Here is a 20,793-nt window from a genome sequence, read left to right on the forward strand (position 1 = left end):
AGCTGGCTCTCGGCCTCCCTGGCTTGGGGAAGACGCCAGAGAGCGGTGGGCAACGAACGGCCTCGGAGCCCAGCCTGCCGGAGAACAAGAAATCCGCTAAGTCCGCAATCTACTGTGGCTAGGAGAGCGCAGAGCGTTCGCCGGCGCACAGTCCGCGGCCTTGTTCCCTTTGTGCTTCGGGGCGGCGGGACCCGCTGCAGGGCCGGCCGTGCGGCGGGACTGCCACTCCGCCCCAAGTTAGCAGAAGAGGAAAGTTGGAAGAGATCGGCGCTCCTGGGATGTGATTGTCATCCTGGGGCCGGCGCTCGAGAGTCTGAGAGAAAGCGAGAGAGAGGGAGAGACCGGGGAGGGGAAAAGGGGAGGCAAAGAGGAGGGGTGAGAGGGGGGCCGCGGAGGGGAGGCGGGCGCTAGGGAGGGGCGAGAGGAACGCCAGCGAGCGGGAGAGGGAGCCGGGGAGGAAGAGGGAGAGGGCGAGGCGCGCCTGGCGGCCGGGTTGGCTGCGGCCGCCCAGAAGCTCCTGCCAGTCCTCCCACCGACTACACCCCGGGAAGGAGGAGCTTCGGGCGCGCACAAGGCGTCAGAATCCTCAATTTCCAACTTAGCATCTTGGCAGGACCTTTGCAAAGCCAAAAGCAGAGCCCCCCGGTGCAAAGAGCGAGGGGAAAAAAGAGAAAGCAGCAAGGGAGGGGAGGGGAAAAAAGCCCAGCTGGGGCGAGCGAGGCGCGCAGAGGAGCGGGCGCGGCGGTCGCAGCCGGAGGCGCGCGGGAAGCCAACCAGGAGGCGCCGCGGGCCGGAGCCCCGGAGCCGGGGCCAGAAGAGCGGCGGCCCAGGGCAGCCAGAGGCCAGGTGCCCGCCCGCTCGCCCTCGCAGGGCGCCGCCCGGCTCGTTGGCGGCCGCGGCGCGGCGCGCCCCATGCCCGTGTGTGGCCATGTCCTATCCGCAGGGCTACTTGTACCAGCCGTCCGCCTCGCTGGCGCTCTACTCGTGCCCGGCGTACAGCACCAGCGTCATTTCGGGGCCCCGCACGGATGAGCTCGGCCGCTCTTCTTCGGGCTCCGCGTTCTCGCCCTACGCTGGCTCGACTGCCTTCACGGCGCCCTCGCCGGGCTACAACTCGCACCTCCAGTACGGCGCCGACCCCGCGGCCGCAGCCGCCGCCGCCTTCTCCTCGTACGTGGTAAGTGAGCGGGATCCGCGGCTGGCGAGGGGCAGCAGGGGCCCGGCGGGAGGACGGGGGCGGAGGGGGACACGGGCCTAGGCGCCAACACCGACCTCCCCCGCCAAGCTTCGCGACCCCTTCAAACTTGGGCGATTGTCTCCCCCGGCTTCGCCCAGGCCTCGGACTCAAGAGTTGCTCAGAAAAGAGAGCCGCGTCTTGCTCGGATCGCTGAGCTTGCGGGAAGGGGTTCTGTGGGGAGAGGTAGCTGCAATTAAAGAGCAGCATTTGGTGTAAACGTAAGCTCCGGGCTGCCCTGCAAATTTTATATTTTTGGTTTTGCCATTTTGGAAAAGTAGTTCAAAAGAAATAGACCCGAAATTTGAGCAGAAGCGTGCTAAGTCAATGTAAATGTGTTTGGCCTAGCCTTTAATTAGTCCTCCAAAATGTTGCAAATCCGTAATCCTATCTTCGCAATCCGATTTGCGGGTATTAAATTTCAGAAAAGTCGGTCGAGCTGCGGTGCATCCGGGATTTTTCGGCCGGGTTGTAACTTCGGTCTGGGGTAGTATTTTGGAGGGTGGGAGTGCCTGGGCATGGCTCAGCTTTTTGTTTGCATTTGTTAGCGTGTTGAAAAAAAAAAAAGAGCAAGAGCCTTTACTTCCCTTGTTTTCCCCCCTTGCGCCCAACGTGCGGCCGCTCCCGCGCGGACCGCGGAGTCGCCTCAGTTGCCCAGGCCTCTATCTGGATGGAGGCCGGGCTGCCCTGGCCAGATCTGCTCACGGGGTACGGACGTGCCGGGGCAGATGGGGGCCTATGGGAGGCACCGAGGCCGGGACAGCTTCAGGGGCCCCAGAAGGACCTGACCCAGGAATTAAGGTCCCCGCTGCCTTCTGAGGAGGGGGAGGAGTTGCTCCTAGGTCTGAACCCCGCCAGCCTTGCCCCAGAGGAAGCTGGAGTGCGGGCCTCGTCCACCCACAGACCCCGGGGAGCGCAGGGAAAAGGGTGCTTCGGTCGTTCCGATGGCAGTGGAGACCAAGGCCCACACTCACCTCTCTGCGTCTCCACCGCAGGGCTCTCCCTACGACCACACACCCGGTATGGCGGGCTCCTTGGGGTACCATCCCTACGCGGCGCCCCTGGGCTCGTACCCTTACGGGGATCCAGCGTACCGGAAGAACGCCACAAGGGACGCCACGGCTACGCTCAAGGCCTGGCTCAACGAGCATCGCAAGAACCCCTACCCCACCAAGGGCGAGAAGATCATGCTGGCCATCATCACCAAGATGACCCTCACCCAGGTGTCCACCTGGTTCGCCAACGCGCGCCGGCGCCTCAAGAAAGAGAATAAAATGACGTGGACGCCGCGGAACCGCAGCGAGGACGAAGAAGAGGAGGAGAACATTGACCTGGAGAAGAACGACGAGGACGAGCCCCAGAAGCCCGAGGACAAGGGCGACCCCGAAGGCCCCGAAGCAGGTTGGTGGACACGGGAACGGGCGTGTTGGGCGGGAGTAAAAAGGAAAAGAGAGACCTAGAGGGGGCGCGCACGGGGCCTGGAGGTTGGGAGCAGGGGTCTCTACCTTTGCGGGCGGGAACCGAGTCCCGCCGCGCGGCCACTGCGCCTCTGACAGCCTGGGTTTCACCCGCAGGAGGAGCTGAGCAGAAGGCCGCTTCGGGCTGCGAACGGCTTCAGGGACCACCCACCCCTGCCAGCAAGGAGACCGAGGGCAGCCTCAGCGACTCGGATTTTAAGGAGCCGCCCTCGGAGGGCCGCCTCGACGCGTTGCAGGGCGCCCCCCGCACCGGCGGGCCCTCCCCGGCTGGGCCAGCGGCGGCGCGGCTGGCGGAGGACCCGGCCCCTCACTACCCCGCGGGCGCGCCGGCGCCGGGCCCGCATCCAGCCGCGGGAGAGCTGCCCCCGGGTCCCGGCGGGCCCTCGGTTATCCATTCGCCGCCTCCGCCGCCGCCTCCGGCGGTGCTCGCCAAGCCCAAATTGTGGTCTCTGGCAGAGATCGCCACATCCTCGGACAAGGTCAAGGACGGGGGTGGCGGGAGCGAGGGCTCTCCATGCCCACCGTGTCCCGGGCCCATAGCTGGGCAAGCCCTAGGAGGCAGCCGTGCGTCGCCGACCCCGGCGCCATCGCGCTCGCCCTCGGCGCAGTGTCCTTTTCCAGGCGGGACGGTGCTGTCCCGGCCTCTCTACTACACCGCGCCCTTCTATCCCGGCTACACGAACTATGGCTCCTTCGGACACCTTCATGGCCACCCAGGGCCCGGGCCAGGGCCCACAACCGGTCCGGGGTCTCATTTCAATGGATTAAACCAGACCGTGTTGAACCGAGCGGACGCTTTGGCTAAAGACCCGAAAATGTTGCGGAGCCAGTCTCAGCTAGACCTGTGCAAAGACTCTCCCTATGAATTGAAGAAAGGTATGTCCGACATTTAACGCGGGCTGCGTCGGTCCCGGACTTTTCTAATTTATTAAAAACATGGCCTTGGCAGTTATTTTTCCATCACTGAGAAAGAGAGAGAAAAAAAATAAACTACCCCTCCTATTCAAAAGTTTATAGTTTATGGAGATGGATGGCATAAAAATGTAAACATCTCCACACACACACACAAAAGTCTTAACCAACCGAAAAGAAAAATTAAAAAAGGATTTGTATTAAATCTTATTCTGTATATTTAATGTAGCATTTTTGTATTTAAATTGATAATTCATTATCTTTGAAGTAAATTATGAAATCAAGACACCTGTACAGGCATTTAATGTTTTTTTGTAATATAAATATATACATTTGTGTTTCCCCAAAACTGTTTCATAGTTTAAAAATACAAGTTTAATTTAATTTTTTACACCTATTGATTCTGCTGGGTATGAGCTAAAGTATTATTACAGAAAGGAAACAGGTTATACTCTTAGATTTAAAAAGTGAAAGAAACTGCAGGCGCCTTTGTAAAATGCAAAATATTTAATTAAAAGAGATTTTAACATAATGAGAGCCACTCATTACTTTTTAGAAGCCTCAATAAACTGTCCATTGCCTTGGTCAAAAGGTGCAAACTGCAACTTTTTTCAAAGTGGGGATTGAAAGGTTCCACAGACCTTCAAGTGTGCCAGGGGAAAAACATAATTAGGTTGCAAGCCCGGGGGAACCTGGCCCTGCCCAGAAAGCAGATCTGGATCACTGATGCGGGCTGTTTGAGAGAGACTGGACCCTGGAGGAAGGAGAAGAGAGACCCAAGTGTGTGCCCAGAAGGGAGAAAAGATGGCAAAGCCAGTTAGGGACACGCACCACCCGAGCGCCATCGCTTAACCTAATTACTTCCAATCAGTGTCGTGTTTTATGCAAAGTAATCAGCTGGTGAACTTTGCTAATGAGTTCGATTTTATGCCGGATTTAGCCCTTATTACTATTTCAAGGGTGCTTCGGGCTAACGGGGGGGGGGGGGGAGTATTCAAGGATGCCAAGAGGAAGGCTTTCCCAAGTCACCGTCTTCTTCTCTGCCCCTTCAAATTTGGGCATTGATCTCTTTGGATTTGATTAAATTATGAACGTTCCATCCCAGACGGTGCGGGTGGCGGGCGGCGCAGGAGTGTCCGCTCAGCTACGGGGCTGGGGTCGAGCGGGACGGGCGAGGGGACGGTTTCCCCCTTTCACAGGTAGGTGTCACACTTGTCCTGAATTTCAAGCCTGCACTTTGCAGAGTCGGAGATTGCAGAGTGGGCGGAGGGGGAGGAGGGAGCGCCACAGCCACTTGGGGGAAGCGAGGGGAGCCCCTGAAAGGATCCCTCCCCCTCACAACGGGCCTCTTTTTGGACAAGTGGCCTTCAGAAGTTTGAGGCCATTTGCCTAGATAACGAGGCCGTTGTGGACTCCATCAGGCTTGTCGTCGCTTTAGCACTTTTCCCAGCTTAGATGCAAGAGTCCAAGCAGCTACAAAAATATTTTTGGGGTTTTATTTTCTCGTTTTAATCCCGCATACTTCATCTCAAAATGAAAAGTCAGGATGCATCTGAATCCCTAATGAGGAAGAATCAACGCCCTGCGCCGGAGGCCGGCCAACGATGTGGGTTCGGGCTTGGCTGCGGTGCTGACGGCTCCATTTTGCAGCCGAGATCTGGAGCCCGGACGCGTTTTACTTCGTGGGAAATTTTCAGTGGTTGGGGGAGGGAGTGGGGGTGGGTGTTATAGCAAAAACATACCCCAGCGAGGGGAATTAATTTGCTCTATTAAACCCAAGCCTGAGTGTAGAGAGGGAATGTGTTTGCACATAACACCGGCTTAATTAGGCTAAATCAAAATGCACATATTTGCATTTCTGCTGAAGATGACTTTAACCTTAACTCAGTGTTTTAAACCCACACCGAAGTTTCACTGGAGTTGCTTTTGCTATTTCTTTTTTTTTTTTTTTTAACCTGCCACGGGGCTCCTTTAAGCTTATTCGAATTTAAACAAGTTTGAAAGCTGCATTGTCCAGATGTTTTAGCAAATAGCGGTGGACTTCAGGGTTTAAATTAGTGAGAAAATTCACGCAGGGAAAATGGTTTCAAAGCTGGAAGTGTGAATGATTAAATATGCATGAGATGATCGTATTTTATTTTGTCCCTTTAATTATAAATGATTTTTTTAAACAATTGAATTCCAGAGATGACTTGCCCTCGCTCTTTCTCCCCCCACCCCGCGCCTCATCCCCCTCTACTCTCCCCTCCCTCCCCCACAGCCTGGTTCACAATCAGCTTTCCCCCCTGTTGAATATGCAGCCCCAGGAGTCACCTTTTCTAAAAAAGTCAGAAGAATAGGCCAGTCCCCTTCTCTTAAGGGAGACTTTAAGGACATCAACTCGGCGCGGTTTTGGAAGCATTGGCCCTAAACCCTGCCCAACGATTTTAAAAAGAAAATTACAGGCCTTCCAGTGTTCCCGGGAATATGCAAATGGCAGGGCGCAGGCCTCCCAAATCAGACCGCGAAGGCTCGGGGCTGGGAGCCGAATGCCCGCCGAGCTGCCTGGGAACGGGAACCGCGCACCCGGGAGCGCCAGGCGTTTCTCTTCATCCAGGGGCTGCGCGGGGAGCCTCCCGGCTGAGGAGCTAAACCGCTGGGGGCTCGGCGGCTGCTGCCTGAGTCGCTGACCCCTGCCCGCATCCTCCCGCCCTGGGCCTCCGCAGGGTCTGCGGTTTTCTATGCGCACTTGGTCTTCAATACTAGCACCCAACTACGTCTGGGTTTTTCTTCTTTACAGAGCTGGGTTTCGGTGGTCACCAGCTTTTCTGGTGTTTAGCGACTTTGAGTTTGGAGGTGGCCTACCAGGCAAATGGGGGGTTCAGGGCATTTAGGAAATGTCTTCCTCGCTTAACCCCAGAAGTGGTTGCGTGTCTGTAGGATCCCAAGTTCCTCCCTGAGCCTCTCCTTTGCGTCTCGGGCCCTCCAGCAGGCGAAGCCTCTTAGACGCTCTGGGGAAAATTTCCAGCGTGTACGGGGTTCAGGGTTTGTTATCAGGCATGGAATGGGGCGCAGACGTTGCGCGAGGCAGAGCCTAAGGTCCCGAGGTGCTGAGACTGTGCTGGTGTTTGCCACCTGTGCCTGGCTAGACAGTTTCTGGGCCTCAAGAAACGCCTACCTTGGCATTTAGGGACCAGAAGCCGCTGGATGTCTAGCAACAGGGGTTACGGGATCACTGCATGGGGTCTCTGTAAGCAGTCCCCTGAGGCAGTGCAAAAACGGGAACCTGCTCTGTGCCGGGCCGAATCAGTTCATGGAATTTGGGAGTCAGGAGAGATTCCTTTCTTCTTCCCGCTCCTACACTCCGGGTACCAAGGCCCGAAATGCTGTTCCCCCAACCCCGGTGCGGGGTCTGCAGCAAGGCCTCCTGGTTTGCAAACCCCTCCAGGCCGCTTATTCCGGGTGCCATGCGCAGCCCTTGGGACCTAGAAGATTGAGGGGGAGGGAGGGTCGCGCGTAAGGTTTTGGAACCGGCCGTGCCTCCTAGTCCACCTGTCCCGCACAGTTAGCTGCCGACTCGGACCGAAGCGCGGAACAGCGCAATGCAAACCGCCCAAAGTGAAAGGAATGTAATTGCGCTCCCATGACTGAGCCAGATGCGGATGCAGTTTAGGAAGGGCGCCGCCTACCGGTCCCCGGGAACCATGCGATTCGCAGGGAGGGGGACGAGAGGAGACCCCAGCTATCCCCGCACCCACCGTGGGGCCTTAGCTTTGAACTCTGGCCCGGAGAAACTTAAACTGCTTCTCCACCCCAACGCGCCACAGCCCTGGACCTAAGACCCAGTTAGCATTCGGGATTTGGGGAGCAGGGCCCATGACTAGAACAGTGTTAACCCTACCGGTTCCCCCCATAGCTTCAGCACATTTCAAAAAAACAGGCGTAGGCAATTGAGAAATATGCTACCGGCTGAAATAGCCTGCGGGTGGGGGCTGCAACCCTGAGCGCCCGGCAGCTCCCGCCCTGCATCAGGTGTACTCTTTTCCACTCCTGCGGGCCCTTACACGTTCAAACTGTGGACCCCGCGCAGTTTTAATTTGCGGTTTGGAAAATGGGGGTGCTACCGTGCAACCGCGCCCCAAAGACCGTTTTGGTCTTTAGAGTTTTTGGCCTGTGGGTGAACATCTGTAGAAAAAGGAAAAACAAAACAAAAGTACCCTGCCATTGCGTCGAACCCTCCTATTTCGAAAAGAACTTTCATGAGGTCAGCGTGGCAAGGCCTGCGGTGCTCACCTCGGCTTCGCCCTATCCCTCCAGAAGCCCTCATAGGTTGTGTTCACTGTTCTCCCTCAGGTGCAGGGTTGTTGGGGAAAGCCGGGCGCGCCCTCAGGCTGGATCTTTGTTTCCCTCGTCGCCCGGCCATCGAACAGGAGGGAAACCGGGCCCGACAGGGACCTTGGCGCCCGCCTTCCCCTTAAACTGGCTAAAACTTCAGGACTGTCCCTAGACCCACCCCGCGGGTCTTCCTTTGTGTCCAGCGCAGAGCGGATCTCCTTTTCGTTTTCACGATTACTGCGACTTGGGCCCCGGGCACTAGTCGAGCCCAGGTTGTGGCCTAACAGCAGATCGCCTCGGGGGCTTGGCTGCAGCTCTGGCCGCACCTCCAGCGCTGGGCGGCCTCTCGGGGCCAGTGGGGGTCTCTGGCCTCTTGTCAGCCGCGGGCCCCAGCCCTGGGTCCCCAAGGCCGCTCGCCGGGCAGCGTTCGTTTCCGGCACCGGGACGAGCCCAGCGCGCCCAGACACCACTTTCCCAGTGAAATCTGCTTTTATTTGCTCCAAGCAAACCCCGGGCTCTCAGCGCTCCCGCCTGATGGATGCAAATGTAAATGTGCACTTATTTAATTGGATCAGGCCCCAAGATAAAAGAGATAAACGGCTCCCCGTTTGCTAACTTATTTTCCGAGGCATGCAGCGCCGCGTGGAGGGGAAGCTAATGAAGGAGCAGCGAAGCGCTTGGCACTCGAGCTCTCCGAAGCGGTGGCACGCGGGCCGGCCGGCTCCGCGTGGGCTGCAACTCCTTGTCGACCTGCTTTGCACTGGCCCTGCCCGCTAGATAGGGTCCCCGCAGGACCTTCTGTGCGCCAGGCTGGGAAAGTGAGAAGGCGTGATGTTGGCATCGCGCTTGCAAATACCCCACCCTCGCCACAACTTTCTCTTTTCTCCACCTCGGTTTGTCCCCCTCTCCTTTCTTACCCAAGTCCCCATGCTTGGGTCGTACTGGCTGGGCCCATTCCATAGAAAATCCTTCCTATCTTCTTTCCCAGGCATCTTCTTCATTCCCTGGGCATCGTCTTCCACCCCAATTGGAGGTTTCAGAAAAAGACGCGAGGGCCATGAAAAAGACCAGGTGCGACCCTCCAGCCTCCAGGGTCCTGCGGAGCCGCCCTTGAGAAGGAAGGACCCCCTTCTCTGTTCCCACAAGGCCCTTTTTTGGAGCATGAGATTTCTTTCAGAATCAGCTGGAAGACATGGATTAACCCCTTTTCTCCCAAATAATGTAGGAACACAATACACAGAGCACTTAAGTCTTTGCAAGGGGTCGCGGAACCCCGAAAACCAGACATTAGGAGAAAGGGGTGCCTGGCTCTTGCCTCCCTGGGGCGGGAGTTCGAACCTCAAGGACAGCGCATCCTCCTTCCCAACAAGTTTGTTTTCCAATTTGGGGTCTTCGTTTTTCGTTCCTGCAGTTTCTTTCATGTTCAGAAGGGCTGCGAGGAGGTCGGGATGGGCTTGGGAGAGAGACCTGATGAGACAACCTGCCGAGAATGGGTGCACAGCAGTCGGTGGTGAGGGGCGCCCTAGGCTGAGACACTGTGGGCGGGAGGGCTGGACTGGCGAGGTTGCGAAGGGCTGGGTGGGAGGGAGGCCCGGTCGGGCAGGGCGTCCCGGCCACGCCCCGTCCCCAGCGCGCTGATGGATCGGCTTGTCAGGAGAGCTCTGTGCGCGGAGCCCATCAGAAAGCACTTACCTCGCTAAACTGAAATTACTGTCTTTTCAGGGGCTAATTTGTGTAACTCCCATGGAGGGGCTTGGAGGGGTTTGATGAGGCATAAAATGATGATTAATGAATTTATTGGCCGCTGCTCATCAAACAAGGACTGGAGAGTTCGCGTCTGCACTGGCGGCCTGGCGGCGGCGCTCAATACAACTGGGGTTCAGCCTCCAGGGGCTCAGCGCCTGCTCAGGTTTCCCCAAGTGCCCGGTCCTGAGTGCTTTAGCTACTTCCTGCTGGCGGTCTCCTCTACGACCCCAACCTAATTCGGGGCACAGGCTCTAGCTGCCGCTATCGCCCCTTGCGAACCAGCTGCCTAGGCCTGGGGGGAGGTCCGCTGCAGACCCATGGGGGCAATGGCTTCTCCAGGACTGAGTGTGACTGTGGCACCCGAGGCAGCCTGGAGCTGGGGGACTGGAGTTGTCTTCCAAAAATGTTATAGTTTACTGGGTTGGTACTTGGGCTTTGGTGGCTCAGCCCTGCCTCTGCAACTTACTAGCTATGTGTCCTTGGACAGATCCAATACCCAATCTGAGCCTCAGTGTCCTCATCTGTGAAATGGGGCATTACCACTCCTGGCTTTGTGAGGATTCAAGTGCATGGCGCATGGCTACCCTTCAATACAGTTAATAAATCATGCTATTTTAAGACTTCAGTTCACTGAAGATGCTAGCTAAGGCCTGGGAACAAACAGAGGGTGGGAGACAGAGGCTTGGGTTGTGACTTGAGGGAGAGAGAATCCTGCCTGAATGGCTGATCTTTCTCAGCACTTGCCTCAACCTCCCCACCTTTCCTGGCTCTGGCTTGATAGCCGGACAGTGAGGGAGACCGGAAGGCAGTTCAACCAGGGAGTGACCTGCTCAGAGTTGAGCTTTCTGGAGCTGACTGGAGCTGCCATGTGGCTTGTTTACATGGCAGAATCTACTTTCAGGTTAGTCTGCTGGACGGTTCAGAACTTCTTCTTCTCATAACCCACCCTTTGTCTGTAGACTCCTGTCTTTTGGAATCTGTCCACAAGGACCTTTTGTCTATTTCTGCTGGTTTTAATCAAGAACCTGCAGCCCATGAACTTATCATTTCAACCTGGCTTATTTTCTCTGATTGAATCACCTCACCTGCCTATCTCATACCACCTCACTCTGTCCGTCCCAGATCTCCCAACGGTGGACTTCTCCCTTGCCTTCCCAGGACATCCGGTGTTCCTGCAACAGAAGACAGGAAAGACCTTGACATTGACCTCTCTAGTGGAATGCCTATCCTAGTCTCTGTGTTAATACAGCCCCACTTAAACTGTTCCCTTCCCTTCTTCTAACCACTGTCAATTAAGCACCTGTGATATACCAGATGTACTGTTCTAGTCATTGATGATGCAGCAATGAACAAAACAAAGTCCCTGCCTTCCTACACTTGAGAGAATATGACAGAAAATAAACAAATGAGTGAGGTAATGACTTATTACCATGTCCAGGTGATGAGAGTTATGAGAAAAATTTAGTAGGGTAAGGGGTTAGTGAGGGCAGTCTGGGAACCCTCCCTTAGGAAGCTTTCTTAGGTGTTTGCACAAAGTCCTGGAACAAGTTAGGGAACAGGCCATGCAGATATTCGCAGGACGAGAGTGCCAGGCAGAAGGAAGGGCAAATGCAAGGATCCTACAGTGGGAGCAGGTTTGAGCAGCAAGGAGATCTTTGTGGAAGGGGAAGAAGCCTAGGTAAAGCTGGGGTCAGGTTATATGGGACCTTGTAGGTCCTGGTGGGATATTTGGGATTTATGAGAGAGGGAGAAAAGGAAGAGGTGTGGGAGGATTTTGAGGGGAGTAACAAAATCTAACTTATGGGTTTTTTTTTTTTTTTTGGTGGGTTTTTTTTTGTTTGTTTGTTTGTTTGTTTTTTTGTTTTTTTTTTTTTTTGACAGTCTCACTCTCGCCCAGGCTGGAGCACAGGGCGCGATCTCAGTCACTGCAACCTCTGCCTCCCGGGTTCCAGTGATTCTCCTGCTTCAGCCTCCTGAGAAGCTGAGACTACAGCCACATGCCACCATGCCTGGCTAATTTTTTGTAATTTTAGTAGAGACAGAGTTTCACCATGTTACCCAGGATAGTCTCCTGACCTCGTGATCCACCCGCCTCAGCCTCCCAAAGTGCTGGGATTACAGGTCTGAGCCACCACGCCCCGCCCAACAAGATCTAATTTATGTTTTAAATGCATCCCCAGGGTGTGAGGAGCTGAAAGTCTGATAGGGCAAGAGTGCAAGTAGGAAACAGGAGGCCAATGGAGAATTCAGGGGGCGGGAATGTTGCTTTGCACCAACCTCTACTTGGTGGTACCCAGAGAGGCAGGGAGAAGTGCTCAAGTTTGGGCTATATTTTGAAGGCAGAGTCAGCAGGCTTTACTGATGACGGATTGTATATGGGCGAAGAGAGAAGAGCGGGGAATGCTGGATGCCCCTAAGGATTTGGGCCTGAGTCCCCAGGATAATAGGGGGTGTCATTTGCTGAGATGCCTAACATTAAGGGAGGTACAGGGATTTTTTTTTTTTCCTCCAGAAAGAGGGTAAGTAAAATACTCTTTGCCCTGACCCTCAAGCCATTGGGCCAAAAGGAGCTGCTTTTGTGGACATGTGAGGCATCTAATGACAAAGCAGTCAAATGCCCAAGGCAGACGCACAAGTCCAGGGAAAATTCAACAGATCCTCTCTCCTGAAACCATAGACCTTACAGTTCTTTGACCACATCTCCCGTTTCTTTTCTTTTTTTTTTCCTTTAAAAAATAACCTTTCTATCCATTCTCTCTCTCTCTCTCTCTCTCTCTCTCTCTCTCTCTGTCTCTCTCTTTCTAGTAAAGATGGGGTTTCACTATGTTGCCCAGGCTGGTCTTGAACTCCTGGACTCAAGCTATCCTCCTGCCTCAGCCTCTCAAAGTGCTAGGATTACAGGTGTGAGCCACCGGACCCTGGCTTCCCTGTTTATTTCTTTTTTCCTTACCAGGGTAGAAACTGAGACTGACGAAATGAAAATGACTTCTCCAAGCTCATGCCATGGGTTTAGAGACAGGGATGGATCCAAAACCCAAGTCTCCTAACCCCTAGGCCTGCGTTCTTCCCTGCCTCATCCAAGCTAAGTTCTCTGGGATATCTGTATTTTAACGGAGAACTCCTGGAAACAAAATGCTTTAACAGAGAGGAATGAATTTATAATGGCAGAATCTCAGACACCGTGACAGGCTGTCAAGGGAGATATATTTAGGCTGGGCCGGGAAACATCTTAGCCCTCCTCAGACACTGCTGGAGGATGACTGCCTCCTCAGGACTCCGTGTGTGAAGTACAGATGAAGAAAAAGCTCGGAATGTGCTGTCTCTCCCAGAGACTCAACAACAAGGAGAAACTGGGGCCTTTTCGCCTACCAGGGAATGTTTTCTTTCCTAAACAATTGCTGTTTGAAAGGATTTACTCATTTCTTCTATTTGAAGTGACGTCTGCCCACCCACAATTATCCCATGTGATGCCAGCAAAAATTAATGTTCCTTTGCCCATCATTTCACAGCAACCCCTATCAAAGACAGATTGGAGTTGGGGGCAAGGCCCCTCATCATGGGTCCTTCATGCATTTATTTTGATTTTTTTTCTGACATTTCAGCTTCACTGTTTTTTTTTTTTTTTCCCCAGTCTTTTACTTGACTTGGGGATTTTGTTTTGTTTTATTTTTTTCTGTAAATGATTGATAGCTTTGTCCCCAAGGGAATCCACAGGCCCTTAGGAACAGCATCTCAACATCTTTCAAGCAGAGTGAGACATCTGTTATCGCTAGATTCCAAATCCCCTCACCATTCCAGAATGTTCCAGACACCTTCCTGGCTAACATGGTTTGACATCAGACATCACATAGTTGTTTCTGAGACTGTTTTTTTAGATCCAAACCACAAGATTTTTTGTTTGTTTGTTTGTTTTGTTTGCCCTCTATTTGTATCCAGTATCTAAGTCCAAACCCTGTGTAATAGGTGTCTTTTTTTCCAAATACTCATCTGTGCAAAGATATTCATTGGTCGCTGAGGGCCAATTTTCCTGGATCACATAAAAGAGAAGATTAGTGGCAACGTGGAGAAAAGGGCTCATTTGGAATAAATACCACCTCTTTGCTTTCATGAAGAGTGTGGCAGAAAAGTCATTGGCCTGGTTTATTTTGGTTGGTGGAGTTATTTTTCTTTCTGGGTTTTTTTTCTTTTTAATTTTCCCTTTCAATCTGGCTAAGGCCTGACAAGTTCTAGAGCATGTAGGAGGAACATCTGGGGCTCCACAGGGCTGGAGACTAAAAGGAACCAGAGCCTTGTACTCCACGCTCTTCAAACTCACTCATTCCAGGGCTGGAATGAGTGCAATTTCTATTGTGATTACTATTTAGAAAATAATTTCCTTCCAAGTTTTTCATGATTTACTTATTTAGGAACATTTATAATGCTACTGAAACTGAAACAGAAGACACTTATAAAAAAAATTAATTCAATGAAATTCTTGACCCCATGGGTTTGAAAGTGACTGAGATTTCTCAGGGTCTCTGGTTGCTTCTAGAGGCTTCCCCTGACCCTGTTCTTTCTTCTTTGCAGGCTGCCCTCAAAGTTATATGGGCTGCATGAGTATCTCTTCATCCTCACCTAAAATCATGTCATGTCTTTCCAGAGATGTGCTTACCACACTTTGGAAAATAGCAACTGCTTATTTTACAGATATGGAAACTGAAGTCCTGAGAGGTAAAGCAACTTACTCAAGATCAGTCACCTGGTTGGGGACAGAGCCAGGGGTGTCTGCCTTCCCTTCCCCACCCTGCTCCCCCCACTTCCTCACCGGTTCCCTCTGGGAGCTCTTTCTTATCAAACCCCTTGCACTCAAATCCTCATCTCAAATGTGGTTCTATGGCGCGGGATTCAAACGGGAGCGGCCTTGCAAACCCCTGAGATTTCATTGCTTCTGTCCCACTGGTCCTGCAATACCTGAACCCTTTTTTCCCGTCTGTGGGTCACTCTTTGGGGGTAAAAAGCCAAGACCAATAACCAAATATGCTCTTTGACATCATAAAATCTCTGGCCCTTCTTTTCTTCTGCAGGGACAGGAGAGGTGGCCAGAGTTTGCACCTGTGAGAAAACACAGTGGGGCGGGGCGTTGGGGTTCTCAGGTAACGTCGCAGTGAAGGGGTAGATGTCATCTTCCATCCAGAAGTTTCTGCCCCAGGAGCCCCTCGTGTCCTCTTTCTCCAGTTACTCACAAATGGTTTCCCATCCCAGTCCTCTCCTTCCTAAAGCCAACCACAGTGACATGTGGTAATTGTTGAGTGTCAACAAGTGGGGGCTTTGGGCTGTAATGTCACTCAAAGTCAACTCCCCCTAGCTTGTCCCTTTTCCCTTCTTTTCTCCTTGGGTGGGGGATCAGATAGGCCCTGCCCTACCTGCCCTGGAAGGTCAGCCATGCCCCTCAGTGCTGCTACTGCCCACCTGGCTTAGCACCCAGCCCTGCCTCTCACCCTTGCTCTAAGTCACACGTCGACTAGCTGAATTATATACAGGTTGGGCATCCTTAACCTGAAAATCTGAAATCCAAAATGCTCCAAATTTCAAAAGTTTTTGAGTGCTAACATGATACTGGGAGTGAAATATTTCACACCTGACCTCATGAGACAAGTCACAGTCAAAACGTGGGTAAACAACACATGGTGTATTCAGTGTCCCCAAGGGGAAAATAAAATGACCTTCAGGATATGTATATAGGTGTATATTAAATATAAGCAAATTACATGTTTAGATGTGGGCCCCATCCCCAAGATATCTAATTATATATTTTCCAGTATTCCAAAATCTCCCCCAAAATGCAAAATACAAAACACTTCTGGTCTCAAGCATTTTGGATAAGGGATACTCAACCTGTATCTCCAACTAGAAGGACCACATGCAACTCAATTTCAAAATGCCACAAACTGAAGTTATGCCCTCCCCATTCCTCCCCTTAGCCCTAGCTTCATATCAGCTTCTCCCCCGTCCTGCACCCAGTCACCCAGTGGAGGGAATGTAGAAACCTCCTGGCACCTCTCTTTCCCTCCCTTCCATACTCTAATTGGAGTCTTTGTCCTCTGTTGCATGGACTGTCACATATCCCTGGAGCATCTACCTGCCCTTATCAGCTTTGTACCACTTACACCAAGCCTAAAGCCTGATGTGTCCTGGATATTCAATAAATGCAGATGGAAATGAAAACAAATGAATGAATCCTAAGCCAATGTATTTGTACTTTCCTATGCAATTTCCCTATGAATTTTGAAAGCGACCTGGTGTCAGACAGATGTGGGTTCAAATCCTGATGGCCCTCTGTTATTTGGAGTATATTAGTGAGCTAGATTAAATGCTCACGGAATCTAGACAGAGATGCCCAGGACACGTGGGGTGTGAGAAGGTGAGCTCCAGAGTGTGCCTGCCTGTGTTCCATTCCGGTTTGTGACATGTGCCAGCTGTGGAATCCCAGGTAAGTTCTTTCACCCTCTGAGCCTCAGTGTTCTCATCTGTAAGATGGAGATAACAGTATACAGCTCATAGGGCAAATGAGATAATGCCTGCAAAGCCCACCAAAGCACATGGTCGACAATCAATAAATGGAAGCTGGGCCAGGCACGGTGGCTCACACCTGTAATCCCAGCACTTTGCAAGGTCGAGGTGGGTGGATGGCTTGAGCTCAGGAGTTTGAGACCAGCCTGGGCAACATGATAAAACCCTGTCTCTACTAAAAATACAAGAATTAGCCAGGCGTGGTGGTGCACCCCTGTAATTCCAGCCACCCAGGAGGCTGAGGCATGAGAATCGCTTGAACCAGGGAGGCGGAGGTTGCAGTGAGTTGAGACCACATCATTGCCAGCCTGGGTGACAGAGCGAGCTGTCTCAAAACAAAACACAAAAAAAACAAAAAACCAACAACAAACAAAATAAATGGAAGCTGTGGCCATTATTACTTGATAAATATTGCTTCATATTATTGAAGATGTCTTCATCTGAGAATTTCTAAAATTGTATAGTGTGTTTTCTTCAGTTCTTAACTACTTCACATCTTTTTGCTGACCAGCAATGTTTAAGGTGTCTAGAGTTAAAAAAAAAAAAAAAAAAAAAAAAAAAGCTTATTTTAAGAATCATGCCTCGGAACATTATTTCATTACTTAAACTTGCTGCTGACTCATCTGTCCCTTGGTAACTGAGTCTTTCTTTACCAATAACTTTAATTACATCAATCACTCATTTCAAAAACTGCTGAATAATGAGAACTCCTAGAGGTGACACCGTGGACTTCTGTCACACAAGCAGGGACTTGTGGAAGGAGAACAGGTTTTTCTTTTCTTTTTTAATAGCATTCAGTACTTCAAACAGGGAAAATACATTCAGTCTTCATGATTTACTTTCTGTCTATCTATAATTAGCAATCTTCATAGCAGGGGAAAATGACAATTCATAACTTCTTGAACTGAATTGAATTTGTTTCATCTTCTGACATTTCTGAGTCATAAGGCCCAAGTCTCTCCCTCTGGGGTAAAATAAATGTTTGATAATTCTAGCACCGATTCCTTTGCTAAAAGCTGCTAATTACGTAGTTCACGATTTAACATATTACCTAAACAATTATCTTGTCATTAATAACAATAGCTACTTATTAAGCTCTTAGTATGTGCCAGTTATTGCACTGAAGCTTTTATATACATGATCTCAGCAGAATCTCATCAAACCCTACAGAGTAGGTGCAATTATTATCCCCATTTTACAGATGAAGAAACTAAGGCATTGCAAGATTAACTTGCCTGCGGAGGTGTCAAAGTAAGATATGTGTGTAGGAATATCTGTCTCTCTTTCTGTGCCTAGACACAACCACGAGAGAGCTGCTGGCTGTTCTTTGCTGCTATAAGCATTAAATGCTTCTCTGGCTATTCATGGCTCGGTTCTACTGTGAGTTGAATAAGGTACCTGCTATTTGCTGAGCTTGAAATGCTATCAGACTACAGGGAAGCAGTAATCCTCAATGTGGTGAAAGGAGTAGGTGGATGCCTAGGCTAGGCATCTCTCAAAACCCTGCCCCTGAGCACACAGTCTTCCTTCTCCAAGCCCTTGTCCCCTGGCTCCCAGACTGTGACATCAGCCTCCTAATAGGTCTCTCTGACTCCAGATTCTCCCTGCATCTTTTCATCTGCAAACTCTTCCCTCGTTAGCCAGGAGACAATGGAGCTATGGAAGGTTGTGGAACAGGAGAGTGACAAAATCAAAGCTGCACTTCAAAAAGAGTAAAGTCAGGCCAGCCGCAGTGGCTCACATCTCTAATCCCAACACTTTAGGTGGTCGAGGTGGGCAGATCTCTTGAGGTCAGGAGTTCGAGACTAGCCTGGCCAACATGGTGAAACCCTTTGATTTAAAAAAAAAAAAAAAAAGAAAAGTTAGCTGGGCGTGGTGGCGGGTGCCTGTAATCCCGGCTACTTGGGAGGCTGAGGTGGGAGAATCACTTGAACCCAGGAGGTGGAGGTTGTACTGAGCCGAGATCATGCCACTGCACTCCAGCCTGGGCGACAGAGTGAGACCTTGTCTCAAAAAACAAAAATAAAACCAAACAAACAAACAACAACAAAAAAAAGGAGTAAATTCTCAGCTCCTGTATCTGTCATTCAAAGCCCTTCTTCAGTCTGACCCTTCTCTCCTTATAGCCTCATGTCCCAAGACTCTTAACGGGTATCTTGTGGTGAAGAGTCCCTGCCCACACCCTTTTCCCAGGCTCTTCCTCTGCTTCAATACCCTTCATCCAGGTCACCTGTCTAAATCTACCTGCCCTTTTGAGATTCATCTCAAGCCCTTCTAGAGGTCTTCCTCAATGGTTCTAGCCCATAGTGCTTCTGCCGAGCCAGAGGCGATGGAGTTTACAGGCTCTGGGGTCAGGAGAATCTGGGTTTGCATCTCACCTCTGCCACGTATCAGCTGTACGACCTTGGGTAAGGGCTCAATTCTCAAAGCCTCAATTCCACAATAGTAAAGACGTGAATCTCTGTGTCCTGGAGCTGTTAGGATGAGTGTGGACACTTCTGGGGAATGTCTTACGAACTCACTCATTCTAGCACTGCCTACAGAGCCATGTGTGTTCGTTGGCCACATATTGAGTGCCCAGGTAGAAGACTGGAAACAAGATGATTCCAAAATGCACACACTCCAGTGAGCTCTGGGCTGGCTACTGTGATCTTTTCATGTATGTTCCCTTGAACACATAGATCTGGCTCTGGGCTTCCCTGCTCTGTTTGTCCTGAGCCAGTACCATACTGTTTGTCTTAACTATGGCTTTGTAATATGCTTTAATATCTGGTAGGGCAGTCCTTATATCTTGTTTTTCTTCATCAAAACTATTTGACTTGACTATTTGGGGGCATTTAATCTTCCACACAAATTTCAAGATGAGTTTATTAAGTGTTTAAATCATTATATTTGTACCCTTTCTGCGCCCGACACAAAGTTTTAGCTTCAAGACTATGGGCGTGAGAATATCCAGGTGATTCTCTGAGGACACAGGTTGAGAAAGTAATAAAGTGTTCTGACAGGACCTGTCTTGTGCACCCTGATGGTTCTCAGGTGAACTGGAGGGCCCAGGTGCCTTGCCTTGGGTGGGTGGAGGGGAAAAAGCAAAGTCCCTTTGTGGCTCTGAGGCAGTATGACAGAGGAGTGCATGTCCTGGCCCTGGAAGGCAGCACTCTCCTGTGCCTGCTGCTCTGGGCAGGGTGCAGAGCTGGCTGCATGAGTACTTGGGGCTTCTGGTACACCCATACCCAAAGAAGGAGGTTTCCTTATTTCAATCAGGGTTCCCTTAAAATACCCTTGGCCCAGTCCTGACTCTTTCCTATCAAATGACAAGTACCAGGGATCCAGGTTATATGGTGACTAATAGCATGGGCCCCAGAGTCAGGCTGCCTGGGTTCCTGTCCCTCTATGATGAATCCCTCCTCCGCCTATCCATGCCCCCACCACCCCCACCCTTAGCAAGTGGCAACACTGCCATCTAAAAACCCAGGAGTCAGCCAGCTCTTCTCATTTTCTCCAAATTGTCACATCCAGTTACCAAATCTGGTGGACTGAACATCCTTGACTTTTTGCTTGAATCTCTCTTGTTCTCGATTCCCATGGCCACCACTAATGCAGGCCATGGTCACCTCTCACTTCCTCAGTGACCTCCCAGCTCCAGTACTGCTCCCTGCAGCTGAAATTCCCCACTGAGGATGGCTGCAGATGTAGTGATATGATTCCGCTGCCTAGAATAGTCAATGGCTCCCTATTGCCCTCATACAAGGCCCAGAGACTCCTAAGTATGATGCTGCTTCAAATTTTAAGCTCTGAACCTGTAAAACAGTTTGTCATATCTGTACTCTACCTTGCCTCTGAGGCTTTGCACACGCTGTTCCCTTTGCTTGGCATGCTCTGTCTTTCCCCCTTTCCTGCTACCTTCCTACAGTCAGCCCCTGCATAGAAACATCTATATTTGAAGCCTCCCCTCCCTTAGTGTCCTGCCTCTCTCTATGCAAAACACGTAAAATAAGGGATAAGCATGAGTTAAAAACCCCACTTCTACCCTTTACTAGTTGCGTGCTCCTGGATACTTAATTCACCTCTGAGATTCAGTTTCTCCATCTGTAAAATGAGGCACATTCATAATGTTAAGAGTCCATTTCAGGCAGACACTTTAAAAGTCAGTGTCTGCTTTCCTGGCTCCTAGGATTGTTGTGAGAATTAAATGAGATTGCTGCAGGCAAACTTTCTAGGCCCGTGGATTGTTGCAGGCAAACTTTGTAAACAGATGCATAAGGCTCAGTCTTACCCTAAGGAACTTTCACTGAGGTCAGACTCATAGCACAATGATTAACAGCTTCTTGAGAACCATTTTTTCTTTTTGTTTCCCAAGGGGACCCCAGTCTTGTTTGGGGTGGCAATGTGCCCTGCCCTAGGGGAGGAACCGATTATATCTAGGCCTGTTGTAAGAATTCCATTTCCCTTTTGCATGATGCTCGCTTTTCCAGCCTTCCTTGCAGCTATGTGGTCATGTGACCAATTCTGGTCAATAAGATATGAAAAAAAATCTACTAACCTTTCTGAATCTCAGCCTCT

The 20,793-nt window shown here is 51.1% G+C and overlaps 1 protein-coding gene across 1 annotated transcript; it reads left to right on the plus strand.

Annotated features, from left to right (window-relative positions):
- The first annotated feature begins 429 nt into the window (after positions 1 to 429).
- LOC105494084 (iroquois homeobox 5) lies at positions 430 to 4,547 on the plus strand. Its single transcript, XM_011762191.2, has 3 exons — positions 430 to 1,177; positions 2,230 to 2,635; positions 2,809 to 4,547. The coding sequence occupies exons 1-3, from the start codon at positions 929 to 931 to the stop codon at positions 3,603 to 3,605; spliced, it is 1,452 nt and encodes a 483-aa protein (XP_011760493.1). The 5' UTR covers positions 430 to 928; the 3' UTR covers positions 3,606 to 4,547.
- Positions 4,548 to 20,793: the final 16,246 nt, after the last annotated feature.

Source organism: Macaca nemestrina, chromosome 18 (assembly GCF_043159975.1).
Source record: "Macaca nemestrina isolate mMacNem1 chromosome 18, mMacNem.hap1, whole genome shotgun sequence".
Taxonomy (NCBI): Eukaryota; Metazoa; Chordata; class Mammalia; order Primates; family Cercopithecidae; genus Macaca; species Macaca nemestrina.

Bases quoted from the DNA above. Each gene is read 5' to 3' on its own strand.
- LOC105494084 (XM_011762191.2), top strand. From the start codon at position 929: ATGTCCTATCCGCAGGGCTACTTGTACCAGCCGTCCGCCTCGCTGGCG. The intron at 1,178-2,229 runs GTAAGTGAGCGG...TCTCCACCGCAG, and splicing joins CCGCCTTCTCCTCGTACGTG to GGCTCTCCCTACGACCACAC. The intron at 2,636-2,808 runs GTTGGTGGACAC...TTTCACCCGCAG, and splicing joins CCCCGAAGGCCCCGAAGCAG to GAGGAGCTGAGCAGAAGGCC.